General features: G+C 36.5%; 1 protein-coding gene across 4 annotated transcripts in view; it reads left to right on the top strand.

The window, feature by feature from the left end:
* Positions 1–20965, top strand: part of setd1a (SET domain containing 1A, histone lysine methyltransferase) — a 32507-nt gene extending 11542 nt beyond the window's left edge. For 3 of the 4 annotated variants that reach the window (XM_028042266.1, XM_028042267.1, XM_028042265.1), the window contains exons 9-21: positions 1700–1867; positions 2105–2189; positions 2276–2412; positions 3849–3885; positions 3951–4143; positions 5109–5152; positions 5468–6720; positions 8019–8373; positions 9040–9221; positions 15082–15192; positions 16450–16569; positions 17650–17787; positions 18717–18890. In XM_028042266.1, coding sequence (XP_027898067.1) covers positions 1700–1867; positions 2105–2189; positions 2276–2412; positions 3849–3885; positions 3951–4143; positions 5109–5152; positions 5468–6720; positions 8019–8373; positions 9040–9221; positions 15082–15192; positions 16450–16569; positions 17650–17787; positions 18717–18890 — 2997 coding nt within the window. Of the gene's footprint in view, positions 1–1699; positions 1868–2104; positions 2190–2275; positions 2413–3848; positions 3886–3950; positions 4144–5108; positions 5153–5467; positions 6721–8018; positions 8374–9039; positions 9222–15081; positions 15193–16449; positions 16570–17649; positions 17788–18716 lie in introns of all 4 variants that reach the window. The other variant, XM_028042268.1, reaches the window with a different exon arrangement.
* The last annotated feature ends 655 nt before the right edge of the window (positions 20966–21620 follow it).

Here is a 21620-nt window from a genome sequence, read left to right as displayed (position 1 = left end):
TTACATCATGAAAACATCATAAACGCATCATTTTGACACGCTGTATGTTATGTTTGGAAATTTCAAACGTGCTCAGAATAATGGAGGGCAAAAAGGCGATGTTTTTCCACGCCGTCACATGCTGCGGTGGAATAATTAACTAAATGAAACCTGGAGATGTAGGTATTATTAACTTGGTGCAGTGCGCCCCAGCAAAGAGAAAATTAACACAGAAAAAACGTTGAACGATTCAAAGCCACTTTTTTCCTCGCTCCATGTCGGCTACGCTACACGCAGAATCGTTGCCATAGCAACTGACAACAGTGTCACTTTGTGTTTCATGACTCAACACCAAAAAACACTGAAACATTTCCCACACAAAGAACAGAACGTTCAGTCTGCTACAGTTTTATGTTTTCAGGCTTGATGTTTATTTTGTGACTATTAATAAGTGATCGTTGTGGTAGATTAGCTACTGCTGCTATTTGCTAATATAACAACATGGTGGTAGATTAGCTAATTAAAGCTCTTTTGATGATCTGTCAGAGTTGGTGTTTAGGTCACCTATTTTTATTTATTTTGTAACTGAACCAAAATACAGAATTCTGCAGCACATCTACATGTTATGGTTGTCAAAGTCAGGCTAGCATAACTGACCTACTTCGTCTCTCTCGTTGTTGTTTTTTTAATAAAAACTTTTTCCTGACCGTATCTAGTTGGCTTAGTGTTCACAATTAGTAGCAAAGCACCGCGTCCCTTTTTGTTTTAGATAACAGGTGTACATTTAAGATTTAGCACTTAATTGATAACTTATCAGCTAAAACCAATGGCAGTCATTGTCAGCGAGCAGCTTTTCGCTCTCCATCAGGAAGATCGAGGCGGGATCCTGGACAGGGGGGCCCATGGTCATCAATTGTGAAACCAGTAGCAGACATTACAATTTGTCAAGTGTCATCATCAGAATCATCATACATATTAGTCAATGTTCTAATTATTATGGGTCAAAATCAACTTTGGACAGGCAGGATTTTGGTCTTGATTTAAAGAGCCTCAGTTCCAGCTGTTGTTTTGCAGTTTTCTGTTTGTTCTAGATTGATGATGCATAGAAGCTGAATGGTAAATACTTCCATCACAAAATTCAAGTTATCAAAAGTTTAGGGCTGCAACCAACAATTATTTGTCTAATCGATTATTCTGACAATTAATCAATTAATCGGATAAAAATTTACACCTTCTGCAAATTTTTCAATAAACCTGTTTATTTATACAATATTAGAAATACATTATTACATGCAAGTAAACAAATCAATACATTTTTTAAATAAAAAAATTCCCTAGTAGGTAAATGAAATTAAGGCTGCAATTAACAGTTATTTGAGTAATCGGTTATTCTATAGATTGTTCCGACGATTAATCGGATAAAAAATATTGTCACTTTATAAAAAGGTTTTCTCGTAAATCTTTTTATGCAATGTTAGAAAAGCATTAAATATTCAAAGAAATACTTTAATCCCTTTTAAAAATAAGAAAATAAACATTTTATTGCCTATGCTGCAACAACAGATAATTCATTTAGTGAACAACTTCATTAGTTGTAGCAAAATATGCGTCTGGACCCAAAAATCCTTCTAACATCAACATGTGAAAAGCTCAGCCCGTTTTCCTTGATTGACAACCTAATTGAAGCCATTTGGGATTTTAAACTGTAATTGTTTTTCAGCCTTTCCAGACGATGGTTAGGGGAGTGTCTGCCTTACGGGACGATGAAAAGAAAGAGGAAAAGGTCAACCGTCCTCGAGAGCCTCTGATGTCACTTGTAGATTGGGCAAAAAGTGGGGGCGTGGAGGGGTTTTCTCTTCGTGGAGCGCTGCGATTACCTTCATTCAAGGTAAAAATATCATAATTCTTTACATTTTAAATGATCCACATCTGTTGCTTGAAGGTTTTTGCCAGTTTTAAGTGTTATTTCTTAGAAAAGACCAAGCTGTTTCCTAATTTTAGATATTCTCATTTAATGTTTAGATTGTGTGCTATTAAATACAACCGTAAAGCTTAGCTGGAACTATAACAGTCATTGACTTTTGTTTTTACGATTAACAAATCATGTTGATGTTCAACGGTGCAGGTGAAAAGGAAAGAACCTCAGGAGTTCAAAGAGGGAGACTTAAAGAGGCCTCGGCCTTCAACTCCACCAGATGAAGATGATGAAGGTTTGTTGATGTTGTCGCTTTAGAAAGAGGGGTTTAAATTAATCGATAGAAAGGAATTAACTCTTAAATTGATGTCTGGTTCTCAGCTGGGAGAATGCCAGAGGCAGACAGGCATGCAGCTGATCGAGACAACAAGAGGAGGAAAAAGAAGCCAAGAAGTCGTAAACCCTGGGAGCTTGACAGTGAAGGAGAGGAAACATCCGACGGCTCATCGAGCGAGAAGGTAGGAGACACTTTTATTGCTTCTGAAACACATATTTCTAATTAGACGGGTGTATTTTGAGCTGAAGAAAATAACTGAATGTAAATATTCAGATAGGACTGAAACGATTAATCGATTTTTCAAGTAATTGTCAACTAATTCAGTAAACGATTATTTATTAAATGGAGTATATGGACTCAAAAAAGGCAATTTTCTGAGACAATAACACACTGATAAATAATTAAGATAAAACATATTAGGTAAAAAATATTTTAGGGCTGAAGCAATTAATTGTGATAAACTGATTATTAAAATAATTGTCAGCTAATTTAGTAATTGATTAATCATTAACTGGAGTGTATGGACTCATCTTCCTTCAGTCATTTACTGAAGAAAGAACATAATCAGAGCAGTAGCTAAGCCAAAAATGTACAAAAATATTATGACTGAAATGATTAATCTGATTAATTGTGATTAATCAATTTTTGAAATAATTGTGAACTAATGTAGTTATCAATTAACCGTTAACTGGAGTATATAAACTCAACAAAACGGTTATTTGCTGACAGAACATATTCAGAGTTGTAATTAAGAAAAAAACGAACAAAATCTTTCAGGGATCAAATGATTCATTGCGATTAATCAATTATTGAAATAGTCGTCAAATAATTTAGTATTAGATTAATCGTTAACTGGAGTATACAAACTTAAAAAAAAAATTGTTGAAAGAACAACGCAGGCAGAGCAGTAATTAATACAAAATGTCCAAAAATATTATGACTAAAGCAGTTAATCAGATTAATTGTGATTAATCAATTATTGAAATAATTGTCAACTAATTTAGTTCTTCATTAATTGTTAACTGGATTATACAGACTCAACACATTCAATGTAGTAATTAAGCCAAAAACGTCCAAAAAATTTATACATTTTGCATTTAAGATTAAAATAAATCCCACCCTGAACTCGTCAAGCGCATTATTTTATCTTCACCTGGTTCAAACCTTTTATCTCTGCAATTATTAACCAGTTAATTAAAGAAAATATTCAGCAGATCGGTTCTACTCTGTATTGACGATAGATTGAACAGAAAGTTTGGAGCTTTGAACATGTTGATATTAAAATTATTTGTTTTAGCTGCAGATACAGCCTTAGCTACAAATGATCAAGAATTCACTGAAGGATTGTTTTGTTACTGCGTTTTAGGCAATAAAATGTTTCTTTTCTTATTTAAAATAGATTTTTTTTTTTTGCATCCTTTTAATATTTGTATAAAAGAGGCTTCTGGTTAAAGGAAATATGTATGAATGAGCCAATTTTTCTATCCGATTAATTGTCAGAACAATTGATTCCTAAAATAATCATTAGTTTCAGCCCAACTTAATCGTTTTAGGAGTAATTTCTGTTTTTCGCTAGATGGCAGCATTTCACTTATAATGGTTTCCTTTTGTCCGCAGGAGGACGAAGAAGTGGAAAGTGAAAAGGAATCAGATGGTAAAATGTTTATTTTTCTACTTTCAATGAAGAAACCAGTTCACTAACTTTGTTTTCTCTCATAGATGACGGGCTCAGTAGTGACAGCGATGATGAGAGCCTGTCTTCGTCCTCTGAAGGTTCTTCCTCTTCGGCGTCCTCCTCTTCGTCCTCTTCTGAGGACGAGGAGGAGGAGGAAGGGGAGCTAGTGGAAAGTGCCGGTCCGGACTCCATGGATGAGTCAACAATGGACAGCACAACTGAGAAAGAGGATGACAGGCATGTTGTGTTTTTAAAAAAAAGATACATACAGTTTATTTCCCACTGTCTGAAGTTAAAGTCAGATGAAATTTCTCCTGTTTCAGGTTAATTAGGATCAACAAAATTAATCCTGTTTGCTAAATTCCAAAACAAATAAGTAAATATTCAAGTAAAACCGCTTAGGAGATGAATTTATTTTGGTCCAAAATGTTCAAATCGATATTTTCCAGCTGGGGGTGTTGTCTGACATAAGCCTGTTGCAGGAAGCAATAAATCAATTAATCGCCTGATAATTTAAAACAAGCTTGATAATTTCCATTTGCATTATTCATCATTTTTCTCTACCCTCTGTTTCTACCATAAACTGGATGGTAAAAGTCTTCAGTCATTTTATTTGTTGTTTCTGTTATTTTGTATATTTAATTTATTTTTCATTCATTTATGTTTGTGTTAAATGTTCTTTAGAAATCAAAGTTTATTGATCTTAGAGAAAGTGTTCCTGCATTATTGTGCCATTATTACCACTATATTACTTGAAAATAGTCTCAAAACAACAATATTATCATTTATCGCTTCTCTGACGATATATCGTCCAGTACAATTTCATATCGTGACGGGCCTATTCCAGTTGTTTTATTTGATATATTTAAAATATTTTCCAATTCCAGGGTAAAATGTGGACTAGAAATCAGTTTATTTATCTTTAAGAGGGTGAACTTATTATGCTATTATGCTATTTGAAAATGTCTCAAAACAACAATATTATCACTTATCACAATAACTTCTGGAGCACTTTATTATCCAGCAAAATTTGTTATTGTGACAGGAATAATCTGACAATTTATCTGCGTAAATCAGGGAATATTTGAAAATAATTTTATATGCAGTGGGATATGAAATAGAAATATGTTGGGTTAAATAGTTTTGATAACTATTCAGTCTTTATTTTCTGCTCAAATTATTTTTTCTTCTGTTTTTCTCAGGCATATTGTCGCAGGTGCTGTTCCGAAAGTCGACATCAAAAAAGGTGGGTCAGCGTTTTTTTTATCTTGTTTTTATTAAGCCTCCAAAACCGGGGGCAAATTAAAAATAAAAGTCAGAAATACCTTTGATTTCACTTAAGATTTGGAAAACAAAACCTCAGGGTCTGAGGTCTATTTGGATTTGGATCCCTTTGATCCAAAAGGTGCAGTTGGGATTAAAGTCATAAATCTCACATTAAAATTGGAAGTTTGATTTAAAAACTAAAAGTCAGAATAAACTTTCACTGTAAATCTGGTTCTCTCATTCAGTCTCTGAGTTATATATTTGCATAATCTTCTCTAATCTGTTTCTCCTTTAGGTGTTTCTAAGGAAATCAAGGCCGATATCCCGGCGGCTCCTTTGTCTCCACTCGGCCCTCGCCCTTCGTCTCCAAACGCTTTCGTTCCTCCTTTGAAGAAACGCAGGAAGACTGTTTCCTTCTCCACAGACGAGAACGACAGCAAACCCCTGCTTCCAGCTCCGTCGCCAACGCAACCGGGAAGCGAGGCTCCGCCCACCGCCGACAAGCCTCTGGACTCCCCCATCGCTCTCACGCCGCCGCCTTCCTGCCGACCCGCTCACAGCATCCAGCTGCTTCCCTTCGCCTCAAAACCCGGCGAAGGCAACGCGCTCATCGTCCCGCCGCCGAGCCGGAACCAGGACCCCGAGGAGTCCAAGAAGACGCCCCTGGTTCCCTCCCCGAAATCCCCCGGCAAGCGGGTCGCGAGCAAAGACTCACCCCGACCCGCCGCCGCTCCGGTCATGGTGTGCCGCACCGTTCAGAACCTGCCGCTGGACCACGCCTCGATGTGTCGCATGGCGTTCGAGGAAGCCCCTGCTGCGGCGCCGGGCAACAAGCGGTCCAGAGGCCGGACCCGGACGCCCAGCGTGTGTCACGCCGTCAGGGAGGATGAGGAGGACGAGGAGGACGGCGAGCAGCGGCTGAGGATCAGGGAGCAGGTCGGCGCGTCCAGCCTTCTGCAGCTGGCCGGCGCGGACCTGTCGGTGCTGGCGGACGTGGCGCTGAAAATGGACCCGGAAGCCGGGGACTCGGAGGAGACGGAGACGTCGGACGAGGCTGAGGAGCAGAAGATGGAGGGCGACCCGTTCTCCCTGGAGTCGCTGGCTCTGATGATGAGCCCCGGCGGCGGCGTCGTACTTCTGGAGCACAACTACTGCAAACCTCCGGCGCTCGCCGCCGCCACCGTGGCGTCCGGCGCCAGGAAACCCGCCGCCAGGCAGGACGCGTCCGTTTTGGTGTCGGCGGACCTCAACTCCATCTCTGGAGTCCTGGAGGCGCCAGAGGAGGTTATCGGGGAGGCAGCGCCGCCCAGAGGAGACAAAGGCGAATACTTCTCCCCGGTGGGAGATCTGGGCGACTCTGATGATAACAGACAGATGGCGCCGGTGTCTCCGTCACCAAAGAGGAAGAATTACGTCGGCAAAGGCTTGGAGGTCGACCAGGACAAGAGCGAGAAGAGGAAGAGGAAAGACAAGGAGAACCTGGAGCCACATCGCACGAAAAAGCAGAAGGAGCCGCTCGGCAAGAAGCAAAGGAAGAGGAAGCTGGAGGTGGGTGGCGTCAACACCTTCTGGGATTAAAGTCAGAACTCTGGGGTTTGAGTCAGAGTTTTCAGATTAAAGTCAGAATTCCCAGATTAAAGTGTGAATTCTGATTTTTTTAAAAAGTCAGAATTCCCAAACTAATATCAGAATTCTCTGATTAGTCAGAATTTTCAGAATAATATAAAAATTCTGGGATTAAAAATTCTGATGAAAGAGTCAGAATTTTGGGATTAGAGTCAGAATTCTGGGATTAAAGTCAGAATTCTGGGATTAAAATCAGAATTCTGGGATTAAAGTCAGAATTCTGGGATTAAAGTCAGAATTCTGGGATTAAAGTCAGAATTCTCAGATTAAAGTGAGTCCAGAACTGAAGTCAGAAAAAGTTGCACCAAAAAGCAGAAGAAGCAGTTTGGTACGAAGCAGAGGAAGCTGGAGGTGTGTGGTTTCTACATAGGTTAAACAGCAGTGACGTTGCCTTTGTTTTAAAACCCACAGTCGGTTGACGTCATGGCAACATATTTGCTTTGTCATTTCTCGTTACGCCACGCAGGTTTTTTCCACTGGAAAAGAACAGACTTACGGTTTTGTCCCCTAAGTTGTGGGACAATCGTTATATTACTTTGTTATGGTAATAATAGCGACTAGAACTCCAATACTGGTCTTGAAAAATATTTGCAATACTCTTCTTTAGGAAACCAGCCACAGAAAAAGTAGGACTTACAGTATATTCCTAAACTGTTCAGTTACTGCAATCAGTTATATTTTCAAGCAAGTTGTATGGAATCAACTAACTCAGGCCCCGTTTACATGACAATGATACAACGAAAATTGATTTTTTGTTCCGTTTCTGTTAACACATTTACATGAAGACGTTCTAATTACAATCTTTGTTTACACAGTAACAGTACACATCGAACAAGTGTAATACCCTCGCCATGCCACTAGTTGGTGCTAAGTTTTTTTAAACTAACTGCGTGTGTATTTAAAAAGTGTTTGTGTTTGTTACTACATGTACTTACTCTGCCAGTCACCGGAATCTTGTTATTCACACAAAGAGTTTGTACGTCCTTTACAAAATGATTTTCAAAGCGATTTTCTTGTTTTTTTCTCTTCCACATTTTTCAAGAGTGTCGATATGTCTTGTTTTTGTTGGTCTCTAAGCAATGGTGCATCTATGCTTTGTTCTGCGCTTGCCTACCAAGATGGCGCGGATCCCTTCTGGTTCTGACTTTGTATTCATTTGTTCATCTTAAATATTTACAATATGGTACGATGTTACCAACAATGAGCCTTTTTCCCTGCAGGAATCAGACTTTGAGGAAGATGTTGACGTGGAGGAGCTGGAGTCTGGAGAACTTTCCAGTTCGGACACTGAGAACGAAGTGACTGAAGGAATGAGGAAGAGCGAGCGTCTCTTTCTGCAGGAGGCCGGGGTAACGTCGTCGCAGCGCTGGCCCAAACCTAGGCCGGCGCCTGAGCCGCTACTTTTAAAGTTTGAAAACCGCAGCGAGTTTGAGCAAATGACCATCCTGTATGACATCTGGAACTCGGGTCTGGACGGGGAAGACTTGAGCTTCCTGAAGAAGACGTACGAGAAGCTGCTGCAGGACGACCACAGCTCTGACTGGCTCAACGACACCCACTGGGTCAACCACACTGATATCCTTTTTAACTGGCCTCTCTTTGACTTAGAATTGGCTATTCAGTGCAGAAACATGAAGGTGTCCAAAGTGCGGCGCGGGGGCCATTTCCAGCCCTCTCTGTTATTTTATTCGGCCCTCATACAAAAATGGCAGAAGCTTGTTTTTCCAGCTCAAGATTTGAGGTTGATCCAGTTAAAAAATAAAATCTTAGTGAAGTTTTTACTGCTTTTCTACGGAAACCCAGAGGGGTCTTAATTACTTTTGATTTCTCTTTATAACGAGAGATTTATGTTATCACAAAACTACAATGTCCGTTTTCTCAAGATGATGAGTTGATTTCTCATTTTACGCATTTATTTTTTTCTCAATTATTTTCTCCAGTTAACAAGTTAATTAAAATTTTTTTGCATTTACTTTTGCCTGCTGGTTTTCTCGATCTAACGAGTTGATTTCTCGTTTTTCACTTATATTTTTTGCTGACGGTTTTCTCAAGGTTTTTTCTTTTCTATGGATTTAGACTTCTTTACAAACTTAGCTAAAAATGAACAAACAAAAAGAAAAACTATCTTTTGTGTCCCTCAATTACTTTCAACTTTTGACAGTTTTGGCCAGGAGGTACCAATGACTAAATCAATTGTCAAAGTGGACCTGTTTCTCGTTGCCCTTGACCTCTGACCTGCACTAACCAATTTGCCGAACCCCCGGCGTAAAAAGAAGAGCGCGGACGGCCAGCTGCGGGAGCATGTGACGGGATGCGCCAGGAGCGAAGGCTACTACGCCATCAGCCGCAAGGAGAAGGACGTCTACCTGGACCTGGACCTGCCTGAGCAGGTCATACGGGAAGTCGAAAACGTCGACAGCTCGGTGAGTTTTTATGTCCTAACAACAAACCTTTTAACTTTTTATGTATTTTTTTATGTTTTTGAAAGGTTTTCTTAAATTTCCACTTAAGAACCAATTTTAAATTAGGTTGGTGTGTTTTTGCATATAATAATTTGATGTGGGTGATTGTAAAAACATTTGGCCAACATGAGTAAAAAGGTCAAAAACAAGTTGAAAAGAAATATTTGCTTCTTCTTAAACTCAAATAATTTCCCTGCAAAAGCAAAGTCTGTACCAATAAGATTTATTAAAGTTTTTAAAAAGCACTTAACTGTGAAAACTTTTAGTTTTCTGGCTGGTTCTTTTAAGATAAGTGTCATAAAGCGCTTCACAACAAGATAAATTCTCTAAAAGCAAACAATAAATCTGATTATTAACCAGAAATTAATTTAAAATTAAGAGAAACGTATCATTTTAAACTGAGACTCTATCTGTTCTGTCAGGTTCTTTAACATAATACCAATAATTTTTAAATTAAAGCCCTCTAATACAAAACCACAACATAAAAACACACTCGGAAATTTAAATTAATTGGAAGAGTTGCAGAAGATTTTTTGTTTAGACAAGTTTGACAATGAATTAGGCCAGAAAGAAATAAAAGTTTCAGTATCTCCAGATCAGGATTGGATCCAAAAGACTGTTATTATTTAGCAATATTTCTTCGGTCATAAAACAAGAGCTGGCATGAACATCCAAATGAAAGCTGAGTTGAAAATTAGAGAAGAACAGATCTGGCGAGAGGCGTTAAAAGATTGATGGCCGTCTGAATTTGAAGGCGCCGATTTTATCGACTCAACTGCAAACATTCAAGATGCTTCAAAGTTAATTTAGTCCTAATTTGCTTTGTTTGCTGTAAGTTGAGGAAGTTTGATTGCTATAAATAATAAAACATGGTGGCTAAAGGCAAACATTTGATTCCCGTTTAACAATACAAGCCTGAGAGATCAGGATCAACATTTCTCTGTGGTTTGCATGGAATAGATTACATTTCCGCGGCAGAAACGCTGGGTTATATTTAGAAAGGAAAAAAAAAATGAAATTATGGTGTTATTTTACAAGCAATATTCCAAGCTCTGAATATTTACTGCTCAAAGCGATTTAAATGTTCTGTTGCTTTCATAATCACGGTATAAAAACAGTTTTCAGAAGCAGAAATATGTGCAGCTTGACCCAAAATATTTATAGCAAAGACCATAAGTGGTGACCATTAGAAGCGGTGGAAAAGAAAATGACCCAAGTCTGTTAAATCACTTTAAAATTAACTCATTTGTTACCTTTTCTTGAATTACAAGAAGAGAGGAAACGAATGTTTCTCTCAAAAATGACGAATCTTCTGAGGCTCAGCTGCAGAGGTTTTCATCAGTAATGTGTAAAAGAAAAATTGCTTTTGGGAACCAATCTGCTACGTGGAGTTATTTTTAAACCAGGTGAAGCTAAAACTACGTCACTTGAGTTTTGGGTAGAACTTTTTTTTACAAAGGTTTTATTTTTATTTCATCTTAGATGCAAAATGTAAATGTATTTTGTGCAGTTTTGGCTTAATTACAGCCCTGAGTGTGTGGATCGCCCTCTTTTTGAGTCTGTGTGCTCCAGCAAATGATTAATCGATTACTGAATTAGTTTGCAATTATTTACACAATTGATTAATCATTATTAATTTGATCAGATTAATCACAATAATCCGATTAATCACGATTCATTGTTTCAGTTCCACTTACAACCTGTTGAAAAAGCGCTTTCACAATGCATCCTGTGTCATTTCTCACTTTGTTTCCACCTTCAAAGTTGCGATTGCTTCCTCTTTAGATCACATCAAAACAAAACTAAATATTTTAAGCCACTGCTTCTCTTCAACACTAGCAGAGGATTGATTATCAAGCTAAAAATAAAACCAGGCGTCCTCGGTCGTGTAATAAATGGCTATAATTTCTCCCTTGTGCAGTAATTTTTCTTGTTTTAAAGACATTTCCAGTATTCTTTTACATTAATATGTTAATATTTCTGGTTTTTCTAGTAAACAAGATTCAGTTTTTTGGAATTTTTTTGCATGTTGGCCACATTCTTAATCCAAACCAAAAACATTTCCCTCTCAGAGACCCACAGAAGATCCTCTTTCATTATAAAGTGAGCTTTGCTTCTAAAACATAATAAGAAACATGACTTGTTTCTACATTGTTGTTTTAGTGCATCCTGGTCTAAAACAGATTTTTTAAAATAAATGTGAACAATTATTGAGCTAAAAAACAAAAATAATTGAGTTAACTTTTAAAACCAGCCTCATTTTGAAGCAGCATGCTAATCTGCTTATTCAGGTTGCACATTTGTTTTTTGGTTTCCTCTGAATTTTGAAAGTTGTTCCAGATAATGTGACAAAATGTTTTTCTAAACCTTTCTGATGAAGTTACACTTTTTGTTTGCAAAAAGAACATCTGAATGTAGATATCTGATGTTTTTATTGGAAAGAAAGCTCATGTTTTTGTTTTTTATGTAATGATAAAAGTTCAAATCATCCTTAAATCATTGGATTTCCCAACATAAGACCATTTATAAATGGTTTTAATGATCTTTTTCTTCAATAAAAGTCTTTTTAGGCTTTTTCCATTCATATTTTTACCTCCATGTTGTCATTTTCCTACATATCAAGCCAAACATGAACCACTTTTTCCTCTTCCATTTGAAGCACAATCACTTATTCAAGGCAGGACTTTTTCTGCTTTTTGTTACAAACACAAAACTGAGGAAGAGATCCAGCATGTAAAATGTTTGGACCGGTTTTGTTATTCGTCATGTTTGCGTGGAAGTCCTCTTCTGATTCCCACTATGACTCACTGTAACCAGAGGAAAAACATTTTGTTTTGTTGGGGAAAACTATTATACTTTATAGGCAATTAGGAAGCTGTACAGTGAAGTTATGTAACGCTACAGTCTCTTTTGTGTGCATTTAAGGTGGTTTTAAAGTTTTTCTTGTGACCACAATTACTCAATAGTCTGCATGGCATTGTTGTGACAAAGCCGACATTGAGGTTTGTGTTTCTCGTTTTTGAAATTCCTCCTTTTTGTTGGTAATAAATGCGCATGTATTTACCGGCAGTCCCTCCTCTCGCTTTCCGTTCAGGTTACTGAAATGTAAAGCTGCAACAGTTTTGATGAAATGGAGGGAAAGAACCTTCATAAAGGGGTTTTCCTCTCATATGCATGTCTAGGTTTATATATAAAGTCTGGTGGATATTTTGTTTGTTTGTTTGTTGTTTTTAAAAAAATGCTCCAGGCTTTTTGCTCTTAGATTTTAAGTTCAATGTGTCACCATGAACTTTTCTCAGATTATTTTTGAAAATTTTATGATTTAAAAGGTTAAATTTGTCGTTTTCAATACAGAATGACTTCAGAGCACAAAAATATATTTGCAAAACCTGAGGTTAAGTTCGCACAGCAGGCAAATGCAGCCCAAATCTGCTTCTTTTCTTTTTTTTGCTAATATCCAAACTATTTTTGATTAATAAACGATTAATTGATTAGTCTGGCGATTTTTCGATTATTCTGACGATTAATCAGATAAAGAAATTGGCACATTCTGCAGATTCTGATTCAACCACTTAAGCTTTTTTTATACAATATTAGAAATACATTAAAAGATGCAAATACCCAACATATATCTGGGTTTTTCACCATGATATAATCGACACAATTCCATATTTTTCACCCACAAAAAATCCAATATGTTCCGCTTCCATATGTGGTACTCAACCTGACAACTGTTTTCAAGGAGTCTAAACAGTCATGTGACTTTATCTGGTTTTAAATAATTTATGTCAGACGTGTCATAATTGTGCACCAGAGATCGGTTTTACTAGACCATAAATAGTCCCAGAAATTGATTAGTGTCATGTTTTTATATTAAACTAAATTGATTTATTACTGTTTTCAACTGTTTATGTGTAAAAAGAGGAATAGTAGTCTGCCAAAAACATTTCCTGCAGTTTTTTTTATCAGCATCATTGTGGTATAAAAACTAAAACAGACATCACAACCGTTAGCTTAGTTTACGCTGTGGAAATGAAAAGGAACCTTTCCTCCATTGCACATGTTATTTCCTGTCATCACTCCGTCTGTATGTGATTCTCCCACTCTCAAAGGTTTATCCAGGGTTCAATGACACCTTCGTTAATTTCAGTACGGTGCTTTCAAGGTTTGGAAAGTGCTTGATTTCTGTATAAAGTGCTTGAAAGGTTTGATATTCTATCTGCACAGTTTTGTAATAAAGTTGTCATAAACGTTTAGGAGAAACAAACTCCATCAGAAAGTCAGGTGATTATTTATGAGTCTAGTTTGAGTTAGAAGGTTGTTTATCTCAACACAGAGAGATTTATTCAAGGCAATCAATATTATTAATTGAAATGAAGGTGGTCTTATATTTTATTACGTCTGGAACTAAAGATTATTTTAGTAATCCATTATTCTGCCGATTAATCAGTTATTCTGCCGATTAATCCGTTATTCTGTCGATTAATCAGTTATTCTGCCGATTAATCCGTTATTCTGTCGATTAATCAGTTATTCTGCCGATTAATCCGTTATTCTGCCGATTAATCAGTTATTCTGCCAATTAATCCGTTATTCTGCCGATTAATCAGTTATTCTGCCGATTAATCAGTTATTATGCCGATTAATCCATTATTCTGGCAATTAATCAGTTATTATGCCGATTAATCCATTATTCTGCTGATTAATCCATTATTCTGCCGATTAATCAGTTATTATGCCGATTAATCCATTATTCTGCTGATTAATCCATTATTCTGCCGATTAATCAGTTATTATGCCGATTAATCCATTATTCTGCTGATTAATCCTTTATTCTGCCGATTAATCAGTTATTCTGCCGATTAATCCATTATTCTGTTGATTAATCAGTTATGCTGACGATTTATTGGGTCTAAAAAAATTACCACACTCTGAAAATTTCTCATTTAACCACTTAAACTGTTTTATACAGTATTACAAATGCATTAAAAGATGTGAATAAATACATAATTCAATTCATTTTTTAAATGAGAAATAAAATGTTTTATTGCCGTCAGATTAAGTGAACGCTTGATCAATATTAACAGAAATACATGTGAAAAGCCTTTTCTGCTTGACAAACTGTGTAGAAATAATCTGCTGATTATGTTTTTGATTTAACCTTTAATAACTGGATTGCAAAATGTGCTTAACACAAGACTTTTTACAGAAGTGAAGCTAAAACTACTTTAGGAGTTCTGAGTAGAACAAATTAACAAACAAAAGATTGAGTTTTTTCTCTTTTTTGTCTGAAATGTAAAATGTAGTTTTGACTTAATTACTTCTCTGAATATGTTTGTTTTTCCACAAATGGCTTTATTTTTCAGCCTGTATACTTCTTTACACGATTAATCAGTTACTAAAGCAGTTGACGATTATTTCAACAATCAATTAATCACAATTAATTGTTTCACACTTATATTTTATATATTAAAAGTATTGAAATTGGGGGACTTTTTGGTTAAATTAGTTTTGTTCTCAGACCAATCAAGAATATAAGGTGTGTGCAAATTTTCAAAACCTCTAAGAAATTATTAACAGTAATAAATGATGTCACAAAACGATGAACTGAAACTGTATTCTTTAGTGCGTTAGTATTGTTTTTATCTTCAAAGTTTGAAAACTAGCCTTGAAAATGTTTGAGTTTGACTGTAGGTAATGTATACAAACCCTGAATATTGCAAAAGCAGGTCAAGGTGCAGCTCTGGATCCGATCTCAAAATGATGATGATGTCACTGAGGAATGCTGTCTGAAGGTTCTCTGTGTCTTGTTTCCCGGCAGGGAGCTAATCGGGTGCTATCAGAGAGGCGCTCAGAGCAGCGGCGTCTCCTCACTGTCATCGGAACCACAGCCGTCATGGACTCTGACCTACTTAAGCTGAACCAGCTTAAGGTACAGCCGGCGTCCTGTTGGGTTACAGCCGTCATGATGTTCCATCCACACCGCGTTTTTCAACATGTAGCTTGTTAGTCCACATCGAGACGAGCAAAAGGCTTTCTTCCTCTAGCAAAGCCTTATCTGGTTTCTGGTGCTTTTAAATTTAAGTCATGCACAGCTACTTTGAAACTATGTTAAAAATGTTTGGGTGGAGTCCTGCACTGCAAAAACACAAAATCTCACCAAGTATCTTTTGGTTCAGTTTCCAATGCAAATGTCTGTACTTGAAATAAGACAAAAACAACTTAGAAGTAACTTTTTAGCAGCTTGTTTTAAGTAAATAATTCATTCATATCCCTGCTCTGAAACCTCAAATGTTTCTTTATTTTGAAGAATTACAATTTTTTCTTCCTTTAGGAGTTATTTTAGTTTATTGGTTCTCTTTTCTGATTATAAAATACTATAAATCACTTAATTTTGTCATTATAAAGATAATTTCACTGGTATATAACATCCCCAATCCATAGTTACACAAAGCTAGTTGCTAATTAACAGAAATCCACTAAATGTTTATTAATTTCTCAAAGAAATTTGGAGTTAGAGAAAACGCTAAATCTCCACTGCAAAATCAAAAGTGTTTTTGGTCTAGTTTCTAGTGTAAATATCTTAGGACACTTGAATTAAAATAAAATTAAGTAACTTTTCAACAAGATATAGGATAGTAAATCCTTAATATTGTTGAAAGAGTACAAGACATGTTTCCCATATTATAAGATGGAGAACTACTGTAGGTCCGTTCTAAGAAAAAAAAAGTCAAAATAATCAGAAAAAAATTATATTATGAGAATAAAGTCATAATATTCTCAAGACTTTTTATTCTTGTAATGTTATGACTTTATTCTCATAATTTAATCTTTTTAATTTTCTAATTATGGCCGTCATACGCTGTTGTGATAATCCACCAGTGGAACAAAAACACATTTCCTATATTATAATTTATAATAAATTAAAAATGTATTGTCCACTGGCAGATTATTTCACTGACTAGTAATTTTTCATCAATGTTAAGGAATTGTTTACTTTAAAAAGGTCCTATATATTGCTAAAAGTTACTTGTTTTGTCCTATTTCAAGTGCACTTAGAAGTTTGCACAAACTCTTGGTAAGATTTTGTATTTTTGCAGTGTAAAAGCAGCAATAGAATGATTCCAAAGTTTAGAGAAACGAAAAGCTCGTATTTTTATTTATTTCCATTTAATTTTCCTCCTTACAGTTCAGAAAGAAGAAGCTGCGATTTGGGCGCAGCAGGATCCATGAATGGGGCCTGTTTGCCATGGAGCCCATCGCCGCTGACGAGATGGTCATCGAGTACGTCGGTCAGAACATCAGACAGGTAGGACTTCATTTTATTTTATTTTCATTTTTGCCATTTAAGTGTAAAACAGAATTCAAACTCCAAAGCTTCAACAGACCAAGGATTCATTTTCCAGATTATTTCACAGCTTGTTAGAACGAGGACCTATTAGGCAAAATTAACTTTTTGCCTGTTTTTATATTTCCATTTGGATCTAAAAACTCACCAAACACTTAAAAAAAAAAAAAAACACCCAGGCATTTTTTTGGCAATAGGTTAAGGTTGTTTTGGTGTCTGGGAAAATGAACCGTTTCAAAAACTTTCAGATTGTTGAGTCACATTCCATAGGCTCTGTGCCGTTACCTAGCAACCCCAGTGGAATTCTGCTCGTCACTTAGCAACCCAAACTGAGTTCCGACACGTTTGGTCAGCTGGTTTTACCGCTCTGTGCGAAAAAACAAGTGCTTTGTTGTTGACCTACGGTCCAGAAACCAACTGGTGCATCATTTTCTATTTGCACAAGGCTCTACTAATGCTTTTCAAAGAAGTACGGTTGTGTAATTGCGCAGTTGCAGGAAGGTGACAGCAACACCAGTCATTACTTACTTCAATGGAGATTTCTGTGACACCCGGAAGAAATAAAAACAAACTACGGTCCTGATTTTTATGGACGTATTCACACATTTTCCTTTTGACTTTCTGGTTAAAAGTAAGATTCTTAGTTTTGCGAGTTTGAGTTCTTTAAATAAAAATGAAAGGGAAACAGTTTTTAACAGCTTGTAAAACAAATGCTCTGTCAAACTACAGGCGGTTTGTTTCTTGTGTGAAACAGAATAACAGGAAATGCTGGCCTCTAGCTTTAATTTATTTTTTCTTCCGTTCACACCATAATTCCATGTTCTATGGGCCAATAAATGGGGCTAAAATGGAATCCAGAATAATTTAAATGGAAAAAATGCTTAAAGCTCATTTTGAAATGACGTTATATGTGCTATAACATGTAATGAAAATGTTTTGCATCACCCATAGTCCTATTCTAACCTGTTCACCTTTAGAGAAATTATACTTTTTTTGTGTTTTGGCATCAATTAAATCACATGTTCCGACTCATTGATGCAGATGGTGGCCGACAACCGGGAGAAGCGGTACGCTCAGCAGGGCATCGGGAGCAGCTACCTGTTCAGAGTGGACCACGACACAATAATAGACGCCACCAAGTGTGGCAACCTGGCGCGCTTCATCAACCACTGCTGCACTGTGAGTCTCCACCAAATCAATCACGTCTATCGGTGCAGCGCAGTTCAGGCAACACGGCAACGTCATGAAAACATTAAAATGTCATAAACACATCAACAACCTGCTTAGAGCTGCTTTTGAAACATAATAAATTAAACATTGATCAACATATTTGATGTGTGTTGATGGTTTTGATTGCGGCAGTTGACAGAATGTGATGTTTGTTACTGGCAGAGTTGGGAAGTAACTAGTTAAATTTACTCAGTTACATTTGCTGGAATAACTTTTTTGAAAAACTTTTCTGTTAGGAGTATTTTTACCACGCCGTACTTTTTACTTTATTATTATTAAGTATCTCTACTCTTACTTGAGTAAATTTCTGGATTTTCTACCCACTGAAGGAAAAACTAAAATATTTTTACCAAAAGTTCACCCCTGCAGTTTTTGTTACATTTATAAGTTTTATTATATATATACATAACTTTTATTGGAAAAACATTATTTGGAAAAATTTTCTTTTGCGTGATTTTGTTGATTTTTGTTACTTAAACTAATTATTGTCATTTTGATCCTTAAAACACCAATATTTCCACTTAAATTTATATTTTAGTCTAATTTTTAAATATTAAATGATTGAAAATCTGATCAGTTACCAAATTCTTTCTACTCTTGAGTAATTTCTTGGACGGCTACTTTTTACTTCTACTTGAGCATAATTTTGGGTACTCCATCCTCCTCTGGCTAGTGGTTTCACTATTGGTGACTGTATGATCTTTTTTATGACCGTGTGCTACAAATAAACTTGATTGGTTGATTAAATATAACGTCACGTATGCGACATTAGTCCTTTCATCCTGAAATGTTCTTCAGATAAAAGTCTGACTTTGTAACTAACTTTATGTGACTCTGAATGTCCGACGTCTAAACGTTTTAAAATCTTCCTTCCTCAGCCAAACTGCTACGCTAAAGTCATCACCATAGAGTCTCAGAAGAAGATCGTGATCTACTCCAAGCAGCCGATCGCCGTTAACGAGGAGATCACCTACGACTACAAATTCCCCCTGGAGGAGAACAAAATCCCCTGCCTGTGTGGAACGGAGAACTGCCGCGGAACGCTCAACTAGTGAAAAAAGCACTTCTTGTCCTTTTCTTCTCGCCAGCAGCTGACCTTTACCTCTTTTCTTTCTTTTTTTTTCTTTTTCGTCAGAGTTCAGAGCCCCAGAAAGTAGGAAACGGTGTCGCACACATTTGCACTTTTCACTTCAATTGACGTTAACGCGCCTCCTGTTTGGGTTTCTCAACATCGGAGGAGTGGCAGTATTGAGCAAGTCATTAAAACCTTTTTTTTTTTTCTATTTCCACGCCAGCGTCCGTTTGATAAACGGTGACACACAGGTCATTTCTGTCTGTGTCGGATCAGTCTTTTTACACATATCATGGGATTTTTCTTTTTTTATATATATATATATATTTTTTCCCCCCAGCATCCATATTCATCCCCACACAAACGCACAGGAATGCCAGAAAAATTCAGGGTTTTTAAAAATCGCTTGTCATGGGCGCACTTTTAAAATAATAATAATAAACTTCTTTCAACTAGGTTTTCAGTCATGCAGGATTTCTGAGTGCGAAAGTTGTTTTGTGATTCCTTTCCATCTCTCTTTTGAAAACCTTTGCTGTAATTAATAGTATTTTGTTTCGTTGGCAGAAAGTTTCTTATAATGAAATGACTTTTCCCCTCCGTGTCCCTCTTGGTTCTGATTTGCAACAACCTTCTGCTGTCTAAAAGTGTTAATATTTCTCCTTTCTCAGCCGTTACTGACAGTCAGCACAGCAGAACAGTTTTCTCCCTTCACTCTGATGTACCTGTTTTTAACGGCTCATTATTTGCTGCATTTCTTCTGTATGAAAGGTTTTCAGATTCTCACAAAGTTTGCTTGAATAAAGCACTTGGAAATGTTATTTAGTGCTTGGATGTTCCCTACAGGTTCTCCAAGAATAAAGGAACAAAAAAAAAAAATGCAAACAATCGTTTCTTTCAGGGTTCCTACACACAATTTTCTTGACGACTTGTTAAAATGTTAGGTTTTTCCAGACATTTTATGCTACATTTAAATGATTTTGCCTTCATTTCCAATTTTTTACATATCAGTGTTTAGACTTTTGAATGTCTATACATTCAAAAATAAATAAAAATGGCCGTTTCAGTAGATTTTAGACGGACACATTTACTGAATTTTTTTTCATGTTTGCATTTATTGTGCGAGACTCCAACCCATATTTGGCAAATTACAGATTTTTTTTTAAATGTAGTATGTAAACTGTAAGTTATGACAACTGTGTAGGAACCCTGTGCATTATATATTTTCTTCTTCCTGCCTTAAAAAGCGCGTATATCAGTTTCTCTTTATGTTCCTGTTTTATTTCAACAACAACAAAAACAAAGTCTGTTGGAAGAAAACGGCTGAAGGATTTCAACTTGTTTTCATTGATGACACAGATGTTTAGTTGCTTTGCAAGGTTATCTTTAAAAGAAAATCCCCCTGCTCCTCCAAAATTCACTTGTATTTATTTTATCTGAGTGTTTATCACATACCGAACGTCCCTCACTAAAATGTTCTATCCTGACGCGGCGGACGGAAAAGTTGTGTTTTTTGTACGTCGCTGTTTTTCTGCTGGATGAGTTAGTGTTGCACTGCAGACAGTCGGGCTCTCCCGTGTTTACCCTGAGTTTTTATTTAAATTTTTTTTTTTTCCCGGACCGTCCAAAGTTTAACTTCGATGTTGAAACTTTTAACCAGACTCCCTCTTTTTTTCTTTTATTTTTTTTGTTCCCACGCAACCTGAAAATTGTGTACTATAATGCTTGTTGCAATGAAAGCCTTTCCTTACAAAACAAAACTTATTTACGACAGGATAAAACATAAAATAAAAAAAAAAAAGAAGTAAATGTAAATATTGTAGAGATGTTTGTTTCTCGTAGAAACAAACAGATTCCAAGCTGTAAATATGTTGTTCCTTTTCCTCTCTCCGTGAGGAAACGTGTACATACCTTTCATTCATTTATTTTTTATTGTTTTTTTTCCTCTTAATTTGATTATTTTAATATTATTTGCAATATTTCTCTTGTATTAATGCGTTGAACCCTTTATTAATGGTGCATTAAAAATATTTTTTAAATAAAAACAAGAAAATCTGATGCTTTTTTTCCTTTTGATGACTCTTCTCGTCCTGCGAGCTGCAACTCGTTATTTTTAACGGAAAGAGGAAGGGGAAAGATGGCTCGGTTCTCCCAGCAGATGTTGACCTCAGCTGGAAAATCCCTGCATCTGTTTCAAACGTGTTTCTGCCGCTGCCCGGCCTTGTGAACCTCACGTATTGTTTTCTTTTCACCAGACGGGAACAGAATCCTGATCTGGAAAGGGTGTGTTTGGGGGGGGGAAAGATGACAACCGACATGTTTTACAGCTGCCAGGAATGATTAATTATTAAAAAATGTAAGGTGTTCACAAAAAACTCCTTTTATAATTATAGGGAGTTTCTTTGCAACATTGCTTTGTTTACATTAAAGGGGATCAATTACAGAAAATTCTTATTTTTTTTCTTAAGATCTACCAAGCTAACTGTCGACTGTCATTACCTAGCAACCCCAGCCGACCACAACCCGTCACCTAGCAACCCAAACAGAACTAACCACATATGCCAGACTAAAATCTCACTATTAAAGAATGCTTTTATGCAAAAAGATGTAATGAACATGTTCTGTGTAGACCATGGACCGATCATAAAATGTTTAAGGAAGCACAGCAGGTGACCTTTAATGTTCAGTTTAAAGCATTAGCTACAATAATGTA

This window comes from Xiphophorus couchianus, chromosome 16 (genome assembly GCF_001444195.1).
Source record: "Xiphophorus couchianus chromosome 16, X_couchianus-1.0, whole genome shotgun sequence".
NCBI classification, from domain to species: domain Eukaryota; kingdom Metazoa; phylum Chordata; class Actinopteri; order Cyprinodontiformes; family Poeciliidae; genus Xiphophorus; species Xiphophorus couchianus.
Note: the sequence above shows the minus strand (reverse complement) of the source record. Positions and strands in the feature narration are given on the sequence as shown.